This window comes from Rana temporaria, chromosome 11 (genome assembly GCF_905171775.1).
Source record: "Rana temporaria chromosome 11, aRanTem1.1, whole genome shotgun sequence".
NCBI classification, from domain to species: domain Eukaryota; kingdom Metazoa; phylum Chordata; class Amphibia; order Anura; family Ranidae; genus Rana; species Rana temporaria.
Window position 1 is genome coordinate 84,758,838 of NC_053499.1, and position 15,869 is coordinate 84,774,706.

Sequence of the window (15,869 nt, forward strand, 5' to 3'; positions counted from 1 at the left end):
CAGGCGGGCAGTACAGAACCAAATCAAACAGAGCCAGAGTCAGGAACAGAATCAGTAGCAGCACAGGAACAGAATACGAAGCCAAGTTCAAGAACAAGCCGGGTCATAAACTAGGAGAGCACACAGGATCAGATCAGAATACAGGACACAGCTGAAGATCAGTCAGCAAAGACTAGGAGGCTAGACTCCCTTTAAATAGGCCATCTGGCTCCATGAGGAATTAAGCCTGTGTGCATGCACATGCGATTACAGACTCATGCGCGTGCCTGTTAGCCATTCTATGGGAAACCCTATGCACTTGCGCACATCTATGTGCCAGATGTCTCACAGGGATTCCCTGACACTAGTCCTCTTGAATTAACTTACCCCTACCCCCCCACCCTGGGGAAACTTCCCTCCACCACCTCTTCTTTGCTTCCCTTCCTACTCTGTCACTATTCCTTGGCCTCCTGCCCGTCACTGTGTTCTCCCCTCCTAGCATTTTTTTTCTTTTGGTTTTCGGTGCTCAATTTGGCTTTGTTCATCCCATTTTAGCAGACAGGTCTGCTCCCCTTACCCACCTTAGCCCCTGAGTCCGCAGGCTGAGGCATTCAGCTTTGACTTGGTCGGAGGCACACTGTTAGTTCGTAGTTTATACTCTATAGTACATTTTAGTTTGTGTTCTTTCGTGAAATTCTGCATTTTGTCTAATGTTCATATCCCCTGATCTGGCCTGGTACTGTCTCACTGGAGGTGACACGGACGAGCTCGGCGCTCATAATTTTACATGCTCTTTATAAACTTTTCAAATGTGAGTACCATTACTTTTACCTAATAAATATGGCATCTATCAAAACATACTACACCATATTGGAATTCTTTCATCCTCTCCCTGCTACTCATGCACGCTATTTTGGAGACCTCATACCCCACAAATAGGTGAATTGCCACATGCATCCCGATAACATATCTCCAGGCTTTGAGACAGTACCAGGCCGGATCAGGAGTGGGTTCACTTTACATGCTGTAACCTCACAGCAGTAAAGTAAGGGGCCACCCATTCACTATCTCACAGTGTGGATATTATAGAAGATACCGTCACCACATTCAGCACATATCCATTGGACTTTCACATTTTTGCATGATTGCTATATACTATATCAGGTAATAAGTTATTTTGTACTGCATCAGTTGGATTGCCACGCATGCTTTGCACAGTTGTTTTTGGCACTTTTATCATATTTAGCATTTGTGTTATTAAGGACTTGTTTGTTCTGTATTTGCACTTTACCATTGCTATAGTACTTGCTGGCAAGTTAAGTTACTATAATAATAAGGTTTGCACATAGCACTTTATTTTGTTCCACATTTTTTTAGCAATAGCACATAAGATTTGGAACTTTTGGCTATTTTCTCCCACCAGGGATTCTTGCACATTGCACTTTTTATTACAACAGCTCAGTAACTCAAGGGTACCTCTGTTGTGAGAAGTCCTCCAGTCGAGTGTCTGAGCACGTTCGTGTGTTCCCAAAGAGGGTACAGCAATGCAGCAAGGACCGCAAAGGGACCCGGACCAGGCGGGAGGGGATGGAAATAGCTGCGCTGGGTAGGAGCCTCTGCGATGGATGTGCAGCAATTGGCAGGAGAAGCCGGGTGCACTCATATGACGTCAGCGGGAGCGTGGGTGTTGTCGTGGTGACAGAAAAGGACGGAAAAAAGTGCAGGGACGTTGTTCCCGCAGGACTCGAGCCCTGGTTACACGGATCCAACACGAAAGTAACATGGCGTTTCATAAGTTGAAACATCAAGACTGGGCCAAGAAATATCTGAAGACTTTCTGAAGAATTTTTAAAGGTTTTATGGACTGATGAGATGAGAGTGGCTCTTCATGGACCAGATAGTTGGGCCTGTGGCTGGATCAGTAACAAGCACAGAGCTCCACTTCGACTCAGATGCCAGCAAGGCAGAGGTGGGGCACAGGTATGGGCTAGTATTATTAAAGATGAGCTTTTCAGGTTGAAGATAGAAAAAACCTATTGGCAGTTAAGAAGACACTTTCTTCAAGCAGTGGTACAGGATTTGTACTCCACTGCATGGCTAGCCAGTAAAGGCCTTAACCACTTAAGCCCCAGACCATTTTGCTGGCCAAAGACCAGAGCATTTTTTGCGATTCGGCACTGTGTTGCTTTAACTGACAATTGCGCGGCCGTTCGATGTGGCTCGATCCCTAAACAAAATGTGCGTCCTGTTTTTTCCCAAAAATAGAGCTTTCTTTTGGTGGTATTTGATCACCTCTGCTGTTTTTATTTGTTGCGCTATAAACAAAATTACAGCGCCAATTTTGAAAAAAAATCAATATTTCTTACTTTTTGCTATAATAAATATCCCCTAAAAAAAATCGATAAAAAAAACAAAAGCAATTCTCAGTTTAAACCGATACGTATTCCTCTACATATTTTTGGTAAATAAAGCGTATATTGATTGCTTTGCGCAAAAGTTATAGCGTCTACAAAATAGGGGATTGTTTTATGGCATGTTTATTATTATTTTTTTACTAGTAATGGCGGCGATTAGCGATTTTTACTGTGATTGCGACTTTATGGCGGACACATCGGACACTTTTGACACATTTGTGGGACCATTGTTATTTTTACAGCCATCAGTGCTATAAAAATGCACTGATCTCTCCATTCTGCAGCTCTGTGACCCGATCGCGGGACACCGGCGGACATTGAGTCCGCGGGTCCCGCAGGCACGGTCACGGAGCTCGCGGCAGGGGCGCGCACGGCGGGAATTTCAAAGTGACGTATATATACGTCACTTTGCCCAGCCATGCCATTCTGCCAACGTAAATGTACAGGAGGCGGTCGGGAACCGGTTAGAGATGGAAGAATAATGACATTCACTTGCCCCTTTCCTCACCTGACCTAAACCCGATTAAGAACAAAGGGGGGCAGAATGCAAGGCAAAATGGAGGCTCACAACCTTGTTTTGGAACAATGGCATCTCCAGGAGGACCCACCTTGAGTTTGTAAACAAATTGTTACGATGACCCCTCATTCTCTTTATCCTCCTTCCTTTCTGATCTTTTTATTTTACCTTAAGTTGAAGATAGATAGATAGATAGATAGATAGATAGATAGATAGATAGATAGATAGATAGATAGATAGATAGATATAGCCAGATCTACAAAGAACTTACACCGGCGTATCTATTGATACGCCGCGTAAGTTCTACGATGCCCCGTCGTATCTTTGTTTTGTATCCACAAAACAAGATACGACTGAATGTGGGCTTGATCCGACTGACGTACGTCATAGTACGCCGTCGGATCTTAGATGCATATTTACACTGGCCGCTAGGTGGCGCTTCCGTTGATTTCCGCGTAGAGTATGCAAATTAGCTAGATACGTCGATCCTCAAACGTACGTCCGCCCGGCGCATTTTTTTACGTCGTTTACGTAAGGCTTTTTTCGGCGTAACGTTACCCCTGGGTCTATGAGGCGTACGCAATGTTAAGTATGGACGTTGGGACAGCGTTGAATTTTCCGTCGTTTCCGTCGTTTGCGTAAAACATTTGCGAATAGGGCTTTGCATAAATTACGTTCACGTCGAAAGCATTGACTATTTGTGACGTGATTTCGAGCATGCGCACTGGGATATCCCCACGGACGGCGCATGCGCCGTTAAAAAAACCCGTCATTTACGTGGGGTCAAGATGCATTAACATAAAACACGCACACATCTTAGTCATTTGAATTCCGCGCCCTTACGCCGACACATTTACACTACGCCGCCGTTACTTACGGCGCAAATTCTTTCTGGATACGGAAACTACGCTGTAAGTTACGGCGGCATAGTGTATCTGAGATACGCTACGCCTGCCTAAAGATAGGCAGATCTTTGTGGATCTGGCCCAAATACCATTAGCCAGATTCAGAGAGGTTTACGCCGGCGTATCAGTAGATACACCGTCGTAACTCTGAATCTGCGCCGTCGTACATTTAAGTGTATTCTCAAATTGAGATACACTTAAATGTAGCTAAGATATGACCTCCTACGCCGTCGTATCTTAGCTGACTATTTAAGACGGCCGCTAGGGGCGTGTACGCTGATTTATGCCTAGAATGCATAAAATCAGCGAGATACGCCTATTCACGAACGTACGCTTGCCCGTCGCAGTAAAGATACGCCGTTTACGTAAGGCGTTTTCAGCCGTAAAGTTAGTCCACCAAAAAGCTGGCCCAGCCAATGTTAAGTATGGATGTCGGACCCGCGTCGAATTTTGAAATTTTTACGTTGTTTGCGTAAGTCATCCGAGAATGGGGCTGGGAGTCATTTACGTTCACGTCGAAACCAATGAGTCTTTGCGGCGTAATTTGGAGCATGCGCACTGGGATACGTCCACGGTCGTTCAGAACGTCATTTACGTGAGGTCATGCTTTATTTACATAAAACACACCCACCTCTTCACAATTCGAATTAGGCACGCTTACGCCGAGACATTTACGCTACGCCGCCGTAACTTAGGACGCAAGTGCTTTGTGAATACAGCACTTGCCTCTCTAACTTACGGCGGCGTAGCGTATATGAGATACGCTAAGCCTGCCTAACGTTAGGCGTGTCTTTTTGAATCCAGCTATATATATATATATATATATATATATATATATATATATATATATATATATGCACTACAAGGTTCTAGCAGTTTTATAGCTTTAACCGAGAAAATGCCATTTGTGGTTGCTATGGCCATGGTTGTTTCAAAATGCCTTTACTGTATAATAAGTGCTCTTTATTTGTAATGAACATAAGGCCAGATTCACAAAAGAGATACGACGGCGTATCTCCTGATACGCCGTCGTATCTCTGTTTCTAACTATGCGACTGATTCATAGAATCAGTTACGCATAGATAGGCAGAAGATCCCACCGCGGTACATGCAGTACCGCGGCCGCCGCTGGGGGGAGTTTGCGTCGTAAACCAGCGTCGAGTATGCAAATTAGGAGTTACGGCGATCCACGAAGATTTTTCCCGTCGTTACGTCGTCGCGAGTGTTAGATTTTCGTCGCAAAGATAGGGCACCTTTAACATGGTGTAAAAGTACTCCACCATGTTAAAGTATTTCCCGCGTCGCTTTTGAATTTTTTTTAAATCTTTTATTTTTCCCGACGTAAATCTTTTTTCACGACGCGATTCACAAAACGTCGGCGCGTCGTAATTTCGCGCAAAGCACGTCGGGAAATTTGCGACGGAAGCATGCGCAGTGCGTCCGACGCGGGAGCGCGCCTAATTTAAATGGTACCGCCCCATTTGAATTGGGCCGCCTTGCGCCGGACCTGTTTACGATACACCGCCGCAAATTTCCAGGTAAGTGCTTTGTGGATCGGGCACTAACTCGGAAAAATTGCGGCGGTGTAACGTAAACCGGTTACGTTACGCTGCGCCCGCTGTACGTGAATCTGGCCCATAGTGCTCATATCCTTGAATGTCTTTTTTCCTTTGTTTTTCATGGAACAATTGATCAATAAAAAAAAAATATTTTTATGTCTGAAATGTTTACTCGTAAATTTTGAGTTTGTTTATTATTCTCACTTTAACAAATAAGATAAACACGTAAGATGGGAAAATTTTCATTTTTCATTTAGTTGCATCATAATTCTGCACACTTATAGTTTCACAATAATTGTGCACACATAGATATTATCCTAAGAAAGCCAGAATCTCACTTTTACTTTCTTAAAATATTCAGGTTTGGGGGTTTATTAACATTTTGGATTGACCGAGAGCACTGTAGTTGTTCAATAATTAAATGAATGCTCAAAAATACAACTTGCATATAATGTTTGGGGGTTCTAAGTAATTTTCTAGCAAAAAAATACTGGGCTGGATTCAGATAGAATGCTCTATTTGCCGGCGTAACGTATATCAGATACGTTACGCCGCCGTAATTTTGGGCGCAAGTTCCGTATTCAGAAAGAACTTGAGCCCTTAGTTACGGCGGCGTAACGTATGTGTGGCGGCGTAAGCCCGCCTAATTCAAATGGGGATGTTGTGGGCGTGTTTTATTTAAATTTCACATGACCCCGCGTATTTTACGTTTTTTTTTAGCGGCGCATGCGCCGTTCGTGAAAAAATCCCAGTGCGCATGCTCGAAATTACGCCGCAAAGCCTCATTGCTTTCGACATGAACGTGACTTACGCAAAGCCCTATTCGCGGGGGCGTGGCCTGCTGCGGACTCGGATGGAAGCCTGAGTCCTTAGCTCCGCTCCGCTGCTTGGATCCGTAGCAACTCGCGGCAACTAACCGACCCGCACTTCGCCCGCACGAGCAGAGAGACAGCTCAGGACCTCCCCGGGCATGCCCCAGAAGCGGTATAAACCGCCAGCTCCCCGCCGTCTGACGGATTATTTCTCAAGCGCGGCCATGCAAAAAAATCAAGATGGCGCCGAGGCCGGGAACAGGAGAAGCACTCCGCCCCGCTCCAGCAATGAGACGCATAGCATCTCCACGGTGGATCTCCACGCTTTCCCTCCCGGAGAGGATCTGAGGGAGGACATGGACACCATGCCTTTACCCAGCAACCCTCCCTCACTGCACACCGCAGAAAGAGGTAAGAGACTGGCGTCATCCCCTGCGCTCTCCCCCATCAAGGAACCCCTGCCTAAGAGGCAGCTATGGGCTAATGCTCCTAATGCTGTGTCAGACACTGACATCGTCCCAGCTTTAGCGTCCATCCCTGTGTCAGACAATCCTGTATCGGAAGCTATGTTGAAATCAATGCTATTAACATTGCAAAAGGATCTACATAGGGATTTGCAATTATCTATGTCTCAGTTGCATGACAGGGTGGATTGCCTAGAAGAAAGAGCTGATGCATTGGAAGATACTATGCATGACCATGCTACAGCGCATAACGAACTGTTAGATGCACATGATCACCACACATCAGAAATTCGCCACATAAAACTGAAATTGGCAGACTTGGAGGACCGTTCAAGGCGCAATAACATCAAATTTAGAGGTGTGCCTGAGACGGTTAAGCCTAATGAGATTACCCAATATCTGCAGCAATTGTTCTCTACCTTACTCCCTCATTTAAACGATAGAGATCTAACAATTGATCGGGCCCATAGAATCTCAAAACCTGCACACCTCCCTCCAGACACCCCGAGAGATATTTTGGCAAGAATACACTATTTTCATGTGAAAGACCAAATTCTCCAAGCTGCCAGAACCACCAGACCTCTACCGGTACCGTACGCCAATGTTCTGATGTTCAGTGATCTATCGAAAGCAACTATGGAGATGCGCAAAGCATTCAATCCGATCACTTCCATTCTCCAGGAACGTAAAATTATCTACAAATGGGGTTTCCCCACCAAATTGTTGGTCACCTACAAGCAACAAAACATACCCATCCTTACGCCTAAGGAAGGGTATAAAATCCTGACCAATTGGGGGTTCCTTCCTCTTCCAAATGATGCTGCAGGACACTTGAGATCCCAAAATCGTCCACCAACACCACGTAATAGGGCTCCGGATAAGGACTGAGTACACTTATTACTTTAACCGTCGGTTCCATACATACACTGGATCCGGCAAGGGCGTATATTCACCTTGATTCCACCCCTACAGGTTGTTGTGTGCTGTGCACATCTGTTACTGTTCTAGTTCTATATCTGTTATACTGTGTTACACCTTTTATTTAGTTACAGAAGTTTCTGTTTGAATTTTCCACGACTAACTGCTTATTTTTACCCCTACTCTATAAATAGACATTCAGATTTGATTCCAGTGTTAATCTATCTTGTCTGACATCTCCGGTGTGGTCTCGCTCCATCCGTACTCCTACCAAGGTAATATCTACTATTATGGCCATCACAATTGTCTCACTCAACGCCAAGGGATTGAACTCCCCTTTTAAGCGTAATATGTTGTGGAAGGAGGCCCTGGCACAAAAAGCTGATGTGTTTTGCGTGCAAGAGACGCACTTTTCCCAACATAATCCTCCTAAATGCTCACATAAGCGTTACCCACACTGTTTCTTTGCCAATGCACCCAAAAAGAAAAGAGGAGTCATGATTGCGATCAGCTCCTCGGTCACCTTCACGTTGCATCACTGTGAAGCAGATATGGATGGTAGATATCTGATTGTTTCTGCGACAATTGAAAATCGTCGCATCACATTAGTAAACTTATATGCGCCCAACACAGCGCAAAAATCCTTTTATACCAAATTGATTTCCAAACTGACCCCATACAGGTCTGATCCAATGGTGTTATGTGGAGACTTCAATGATATTATTGACACAAATCTCGACACTTCCAACCCTCTTAAAAGAAGACCCTCCGCACTATCCTCTTTATTACATAATGAGGACTTATTTGATCCTTGGAGGTGCCTTCACGGTGAAGAGCGAGACTACTCCTTTTACTCCCATGCCCAGCAATCTTACTCTCGTATCGATTTGTTTCTTGTGGATAAATACCTACTCCAATCAGTTACAGAGGCAAACATAGGCGTAATCTCATGGTCTGATCACGCCCCTGTATCTATTAAATTATTCCCCCATTCCCACTCTCCAAGACATACTGTATGGAGATTGAATACGTCTCTTCTCACTAACCCCACCCATGCAGACGCAATTCGATCCGAGATTGAGAGCTACTTTGAGAGGAATGTGCAGTCAGGTGTTGATCAATCTATTCTTTGGCATGCGCACAAAGCTACTCTAAGAGGTTTATTCATACAAATGGGTGCCCAGGATAAAAGAAAACACTCAGCCACTACAGAGTCCCTTTTGAAACGGATTTATGATCTTGATAAAATTAACAAACAATGTCCATCCCCCAAACTATCCCTTGAGTTAAAAACCCTCAGATCCCAGCTTAGTGAACATCTTCACAACAAATTTGACTACTACATTAAACGTCTGAAACTCCAAATATATACCTCAGCCAATAAACCGGGAGCATTCATGGCCAAACAGGTTAAAAGACAACTAGCTCAGAAAAAAATAAATTTCCTTACAAACACCCAGGGTAAACGTTTAACCAACCCGTTGGATATAGCAAATGAATTTAGTGCCTTTTACACCAAATTATATAACCTTATAGACTCAGATACGGTAGTTCCACCCAAACAAGAAGATATTGAAGCCTTTCTCTCATCTATTCAACTTCCCTCCATCTCCTCTACCCAGCTAGAAGCCCTGTCGTCACCTTTTACCCCCGCCGAGATTATAAGAGCCATTAAACAATTGCCCCTACATAAAGCCCCAGGTCCTGACGGGTTCTCTAATGAATATTACAAACATTTCCAAGACCTGATCGCTCCCCATCTTTGTAACACTTTCAATCATTATGCAACTTCCGGCAGGATTCCAAAAGAAGCCTTGGAGGCCCTAGTAGTTACTTTACCGAAACCGGGCAAAGCCCCTGATTCCCCGGCCAATTATCGCCCAATCTCACTCCTGAACACAGACACTAAGCTATATGCCAAACTATTAGCTCAGCGTCTCTCTCAGGTTATTTCCCAGTTAATCCATCCCGACCAGGTAGGTTTTGTGCCTGGCAGACAGGCCTCTGACGGCACCAGACGCCTCATTGATTTAATACAATGGGTGGAGCACTGTCGGACGCCTTCTCTCTTCCTTTCTTTGGATGCAGAGAAGGCGTTCGACAGGGTCCATTGGGCATACATGGAAGCAGTGCTTCGCAAATTTGGCTTAGCCGGAACGTTCCTAACGGCCATCATGAACCTTTATTCCTCTCCCAGTGCGAGAGTCTGGACCTCAGGCATTAAATCCGATCCCTTTATAATTACCAATGGCACAAGGCAGGGTTGCCCCCTCTCTCCCTTAATCTTTGCCCTGGTGATGGAACCTCTTGCACAATCCATCAGATCGGCTCCGTCAGTAACGGGCATCAAGATTGGGGAAATAGAACACAAACTGGGATTATACGCCGATGATGTTATCATTACTTTAACCAATCCAGAATCTTCCCTCTTGGCTGTTCAACAAATCCTAGAACGCTTTAGCTCAATTTCTCTCTACAAGATCAATCATAGTAAATCTATCCTATTAGACCTAGGTATCGACCCACATGTCAAACGAAAAATTTCGGAAGAGACCTCCTTTATTTGGTCCTCTAGTTTCTCACTTCCATATTTAGGAATTCACCTGACCTTTCCAAGCAAATCTTTATTAAAAGTGAATTATGAAAACCTAAGAGAGAAGCTTCTGCACATATCCAAAGACTTGAGCCATTTTCCTGTCTCTTGGGCAGGCAGGATTGCCCAAACGAAAATGTATTTGCTCCCTCACATACTTTACATGTTTCACACGATTCCTTTACCTATGTTGCCCCAACAGTTAAAAGATCTGCAAGGTATAATAAACACGTTCATTTGGCAACGTAAGAAACCCAGGCTGAGGTCACTACTTCTCCTCACTCCGGTACGCCATGGAGGTATGGGAGCACCAAATATACAGGCATACTACAGAGCAGTGATCCTAGACCAACTTAGGGAATGGTGGTTACCCATTTCCAATAAACTATGGACTCAGATTGAAGCAGTAGCCCTCAACGTGGACACTAAACTACTTCTTGCAGCCACTTTACTGAACTTCAAACCCCTTCACCAATATTTGGGCTCAACAACAGCTGCTCTACGGGTCTGGTCAGCAACTACACAGCATTCTACAGGCCTTCCTAGGTCTATCCTTCATCGTTTGCCCATCAAATCGATTGAAATTCTTTCACCTGATTTATCCCTTACTGCCTGGTCCAGTAAAGGACTCAACAACCTTGGGCTTCTATTCTCTGCCTCCGGGCTACATACGTTCTCTCACCTGCAACAACAATATGGCATCTCCTCTAAGACTTTTTTCTTGTATCTTAGAATCAGATCAATATTGTCTAAAATCAACATACAAGATGAAGACTCTTTACCTGTTTCTCTTTTGAAATTCTATGAGACCCCTAACCCCTCAGTCAAGGGAATCTCCCTGGCATACAACTTGTTAACTACACCCACCACAGATCTGCCTTCTTCTTCGATCACCTTTTGGTCATCACTCACGGATAATCAACCTATACCCGATGCATGGCATAGGGCCATAAGTTTGCCCCTTCGCATTTCACATTGTACTTCCCACTGGGAATCAATTCAAAAACTGTTTCACAAATGGTATTTTACCCCAGCGAGACTAGCGGCTATCTACCCTACAACCTCATCTCTATGCTGGAGAGGATGCAACAAAGTGGGAACCTTACAACATATTTGGTGGGATTGCCCCCACATTAAAGTCTATTGGAAGGAAGTGTCTACTTTTATTCTGAAGGTATGCAATATGTCCTTTCCCCTTCTTCCACTGGATCTTCTACTAGGGCTCTCGATCCCTACCTGGCCTGGACATGTTAAGCTACTGGCCTCTCACATATTAATAGCTGCACGTCTTGCTCTTGCAAAGAAGTGGAAATCACTGCATCCACCCACACTGTCGGACCTGATCATTCTGTTAAATAATCATTTCCGAATGGAATTCTTTTTCGCCAAAGCTAAAATGACCACCCCGTCTTTCTATAGAAACTGGGCACTATGGATCAAGGATCATAGAAGTTTAACACTTTAATCCACTGGAGCATCTCAAGAACTACTCCTTTTATCCTTAGTCTGTTTCATACTCAGTTTAGTACCTGTTTAGGTAATAATGTCTATATCCTTCAAATAACATGTGCAGTAATGTCATTTTTCACTGTTCTATTGTTTCTCGTACTGCCACGCTTATCTATTCTGATGTGCAAATACTTATTTGTTCCCATCCCCTCTTCGCAAAAACCAAGAGCTATATCTGGGATGGTGATTGGCTATGTTGCATATGAGCCCTTGACACAAGTAGCTCCCAAATTGGGGTGTCGGGGTTAGTAGGCAATACCTCCATCACACAAATTGCTCACTGTTTAAAGTACAGTATAATTCTGTCAGGCTACTGAAACTTATCTGACGATTTCTCTTTTTGTTTTTTTTTTGTTTAACATAACATATGCAAGTTTAACAACAAATATCATTGATGCTATTGTTTTCTATGTGAAAATCTTAATAAACATTATTGTTAAAAAAAAAAGCCCTATTCGCAAACGACTTACGCAAACGACGTAAAATTTTCAAAATTTGACGGGGGAACGACAGCCATACTTAACATAGGACACGCCGCATATACCCCTCATATAGCAGGGGTAACTTTGCGCCGGAAAAAGCCTAACGCAAACGACGTAAAAAAAATGCGCCGGGCGGACGTTGGTTTCTGAATCGGCGTATCTACCTAATTAGCATATTCATTGCGTAACTATACAGAAGCGCCACCTAGCGGCCAGCGTAGATATGCAGCCTAAGATACGACGGTGTAACACACTTACACCAGTCGGATCTTAGGGAAATCTATGCGTAACTGATTCTCTGAATCAGGGGCATAGATACGATGGCCCGCACTCAGAGATTCGACGGCGTATCAGGAGATACGCCGTCGTATCTCGTTTCTGAATCCGGGCCACTGATTTTAACTTGCAAGCAACAAATGTCAGAAAAAGGTTTAGTCCAAGTGGTTCAACTGCCCTCATTTACAGACCGAAGTTCATACAACCAAATAATGCATTGTTTCTCTCTCTCTCTCAGCGCTGAGCAATGGTGTGTCTGAGCAATTAAGTTCGTGAGGGGGCTTGAATCGAGATTGCAATTTTTTAACGATTAATCATGCAGCTCTAACATACTGTCACCAGTGCAGTACAGTACAGTGTCATCATATAACTGGTGTGGGGTTGATCGGGGACACTGACTGGTGACCGTATGTAAATAGTTTACGATTTATTTTTTAACACACTGTGACCAGAGAAATATAGTGTTACCAAATATTATTAAAACATAAATGCATAGCTTTACATAGTAACATCTGAGCCTGACAAACAAGGGCCTACATCAGTATTCAAGAGGAAGCAATCTGTATAGGTAGATGGTTATATGGTGAAAGGCGAGGCTGCATCTAGCAAAACGTACTGCCACAATGGTGGGTCAATAAATGTAGCCATGGAGCAAAGACCATGCAGAACAAGGTTAAAGTTTGCAGTGTAATGAGCATCAGGTTGAGGAGTAAAGAAGACAGAATTGAAAAAAAAAGGAAAGGTGCAGGTGAGGAAAGTTAATGGCAAGTCTTTGAGGATGGGAGAAGTGAGTGTAGAACTGTTTGGTTGGGTGCAAGGAGTAATAAGAGAGGAGTACACAGAAAGCTTGGGAACATAGATCAGGGTTTGGGGCAGAAGTCACATCTTCTGATGAGTTTTTGTCAAGGTGGGATGCTTGGGTGATGTCCTGTTATACTGAATGTCCATAACGCATATAATTAAATGACTCTGAACAAGTAATAAAAAGGCAGCTGTTTGGGCATAATATGTAATTACAGTAAGGCCCCATGCCCACGAGACATCGGTGCAAACTCTGCTGAACACATGTTTTTAAAGGCTGAAACCGACGTTTATAAACGCCCATTTTGCCACGATTGCAGCCTCGTTTAGCAGCGTTTTACCGCATTTGCGTCTATAAGCATTTAGTTAAGAAACATCATAGCCTAAGCTCAAAAACAGTATTATTTATCCATTTCAGCCATTTTGTGAGACCAGAGTGAGTAGCTGCAGCTGAGAGAGCAGCAGTGTACTTGTATTAACATGTCACTTGCCACATCACCTGCCACAAGCTGTGGATTTTCCACTTGCCACGTCACCTGACACGTCACCTGGCCACGTCACCTGCCACAAGTTGTGAATTGTCCACTTGCCACATCACCTGGTCATGTCACCTGGCCACGTCACCTGCCACAAGTTGTGGATTGTCCACTCTCCACGTCACCTGGCCATGTCACCTGCCACATCACCTGGCACAAGTTGTGGATTTTCCACTTGCCACATCACCTGGCCACGTCACCTGCCACAAGTTGTGGATTGTCCACTTGCCACGTCACCTGGCCATGTCACCTGGCCACGTCACCTGCCACAATTTGTGGATTGTCCACTTGCGACATCACCTGCCACGCCCCCTTGCCACATCACCTGCCACAAGTTGTGGATTGTCCACTTGCCACGTCACCTGGCCACGTCACCTGCCACAAGTTGTGGATTGTCCACTTGCCACGTCACCTGGCCATGTCACCTGGCCACGTCACCTGCCACAATTTGTGGATTGTCCACTTGCAACATCACCTGCCACGTCACCTGGCCACATCACCTGCCACAAGTTGTGGATTGTCCACTTGCCACGTCACCTGCCACGTCACCTGCCACAAGTTGTGGATTGTCCACAAAGCAAGAAATTAATTTTTTTTATTTTAATGGTTTATCATCATTTGCCATCATTTTTGAGATTTCTAATGTAAAAAAAATTGGTCACCTTTAAAAACGCTTATAAACGAAAACGCAACAAAAGGCTGGTACCACGTTTTGCCACATGGACACCTAGGATAACATTGAATGCGTTCAGGGGCAGTTGAAAAAAGTGTCCAACTGCCTCTGAATGCACGTTTAACAGCATCTCGTGTGCATGGGGCATTAGTTGCACATCGTTGATCAGTCAATTCTACTTTATCTGTAATACATGCCATAAAAAAAGAACTTCAAACCTGTGGCCACTCTCCTTGCGATGTTGCACGTTTTGTTATTTCATTGATTGTGTTTTTTCTAGAATCAGGATCTGTTCGTGACACCATTATAGGCTGAAGGGAATGGAGAATACCTACAATACAAGACAAATATGATAAATGTACCACTCCAGAAATTGCAGTCTAAGTTAACAACATCACTTCTTCATTCTAACAGGAGCTGCCAGGCAATTGAGTGCCTGTTATTTAGTATTGTAATATAGGATTAGGTGAATGCAATTAAGGGCGAAGAAACTTAATTACAGTAACCTTCCCAATTTATTAATTGTTAGAATGCATCGTTCATTTGTATTTTATGCAACAACTACATCAATATCAGTAATCAGTAGAGATAAATTCTTTGGCCAGTGAATGGCAGTGTTTTTTTAAGTTTCTAAAATAAGGAATATTGGGCCAAATCCTCAAAGCAGATGCGCCGACTTAACCAGAGTTTTCTAAATTTACACGGCGCGTATCTTTGCGCCCGATCCTCATAACGAGTTACGCCTTAATCTCCTTGTTTTCCGTCCTACCTAAAATAATTACACCTGCGCATCCCCGGACGCAAATTACGCTAGTCACGCCGCTGTTTTTGATAGGCAAAGATGCAAATGAGGGAGATAGGGTGATCCACAAAATTAAGTGTGTGCGCCGTAGATTACGCCCTGTGCGCACCTGTTAGTTTCCCTGGGCAAATTTACACATTATAAAAGCAGACCTAATTTTACACATGCCGTGTAAGGGTCTGCTCAAGCAACTGAATAGAGGTAGAGCTGACAACACATCTCTGCAGGACAACAATCTGACTGCCAAAATGCCTGGCACATCAATGATTGTAACGGCACTCGCCACTTTACAGGCACAAAGAAGGAGGAGGGCACAGAGGAGGAGGATGAGGGCACAGGAGAGGGTTTAACACCCATGGCGAGATCTGTTTGCCATGCCTGCTTCAGAGGTCTATGGCAACTACCGATTTAACCGGGAAGCCATCCTGGAGCTCACAGAAATCCTGAAGGATGATCTCACCACCCCAACCCAACGATCCCATGCCCTGCCACCTCTCCAAAAAGTAATGGCAACATTAAATTTTCTGGCCACTGGGTCTTTCCAGCGCGCATCTGGAGGTCTGTCTGGGATGGTCCAGTCCTCTATGAGCAGGTGTGTCCATCAAGTGGTCCCTGCAATACTGCGGCGC

General features: G+C 44.3%; 1 protein-coding gene across 2 annotated transcripts in view; it reads right to left on the bottom strand.

Annotated features, from left to right (window-relative positions):
* The window catches only part of LPCAT2 (lysophosphatidylcholine acyltransferase 2), a 660,866-nt gene that overhangs the window by 432,036 nt on the left and 212,961 nt on the right, over nucleotides 1–15,869 (bottom strand). For both annotated transcript variants that reach the window (XM_040328743.1, XM_040328745.1), the window contains exon 5: nucleotides 14,657–14,769. In XM_040328743.1, the coding sequence (XP_040184677.1) occupies nucleotides 14,657–14,769 (113 nt within the window). The remainder of the gene's footprint in view (nucleotides 1–14,656; nucleotides 14,770–15,869) is intronic.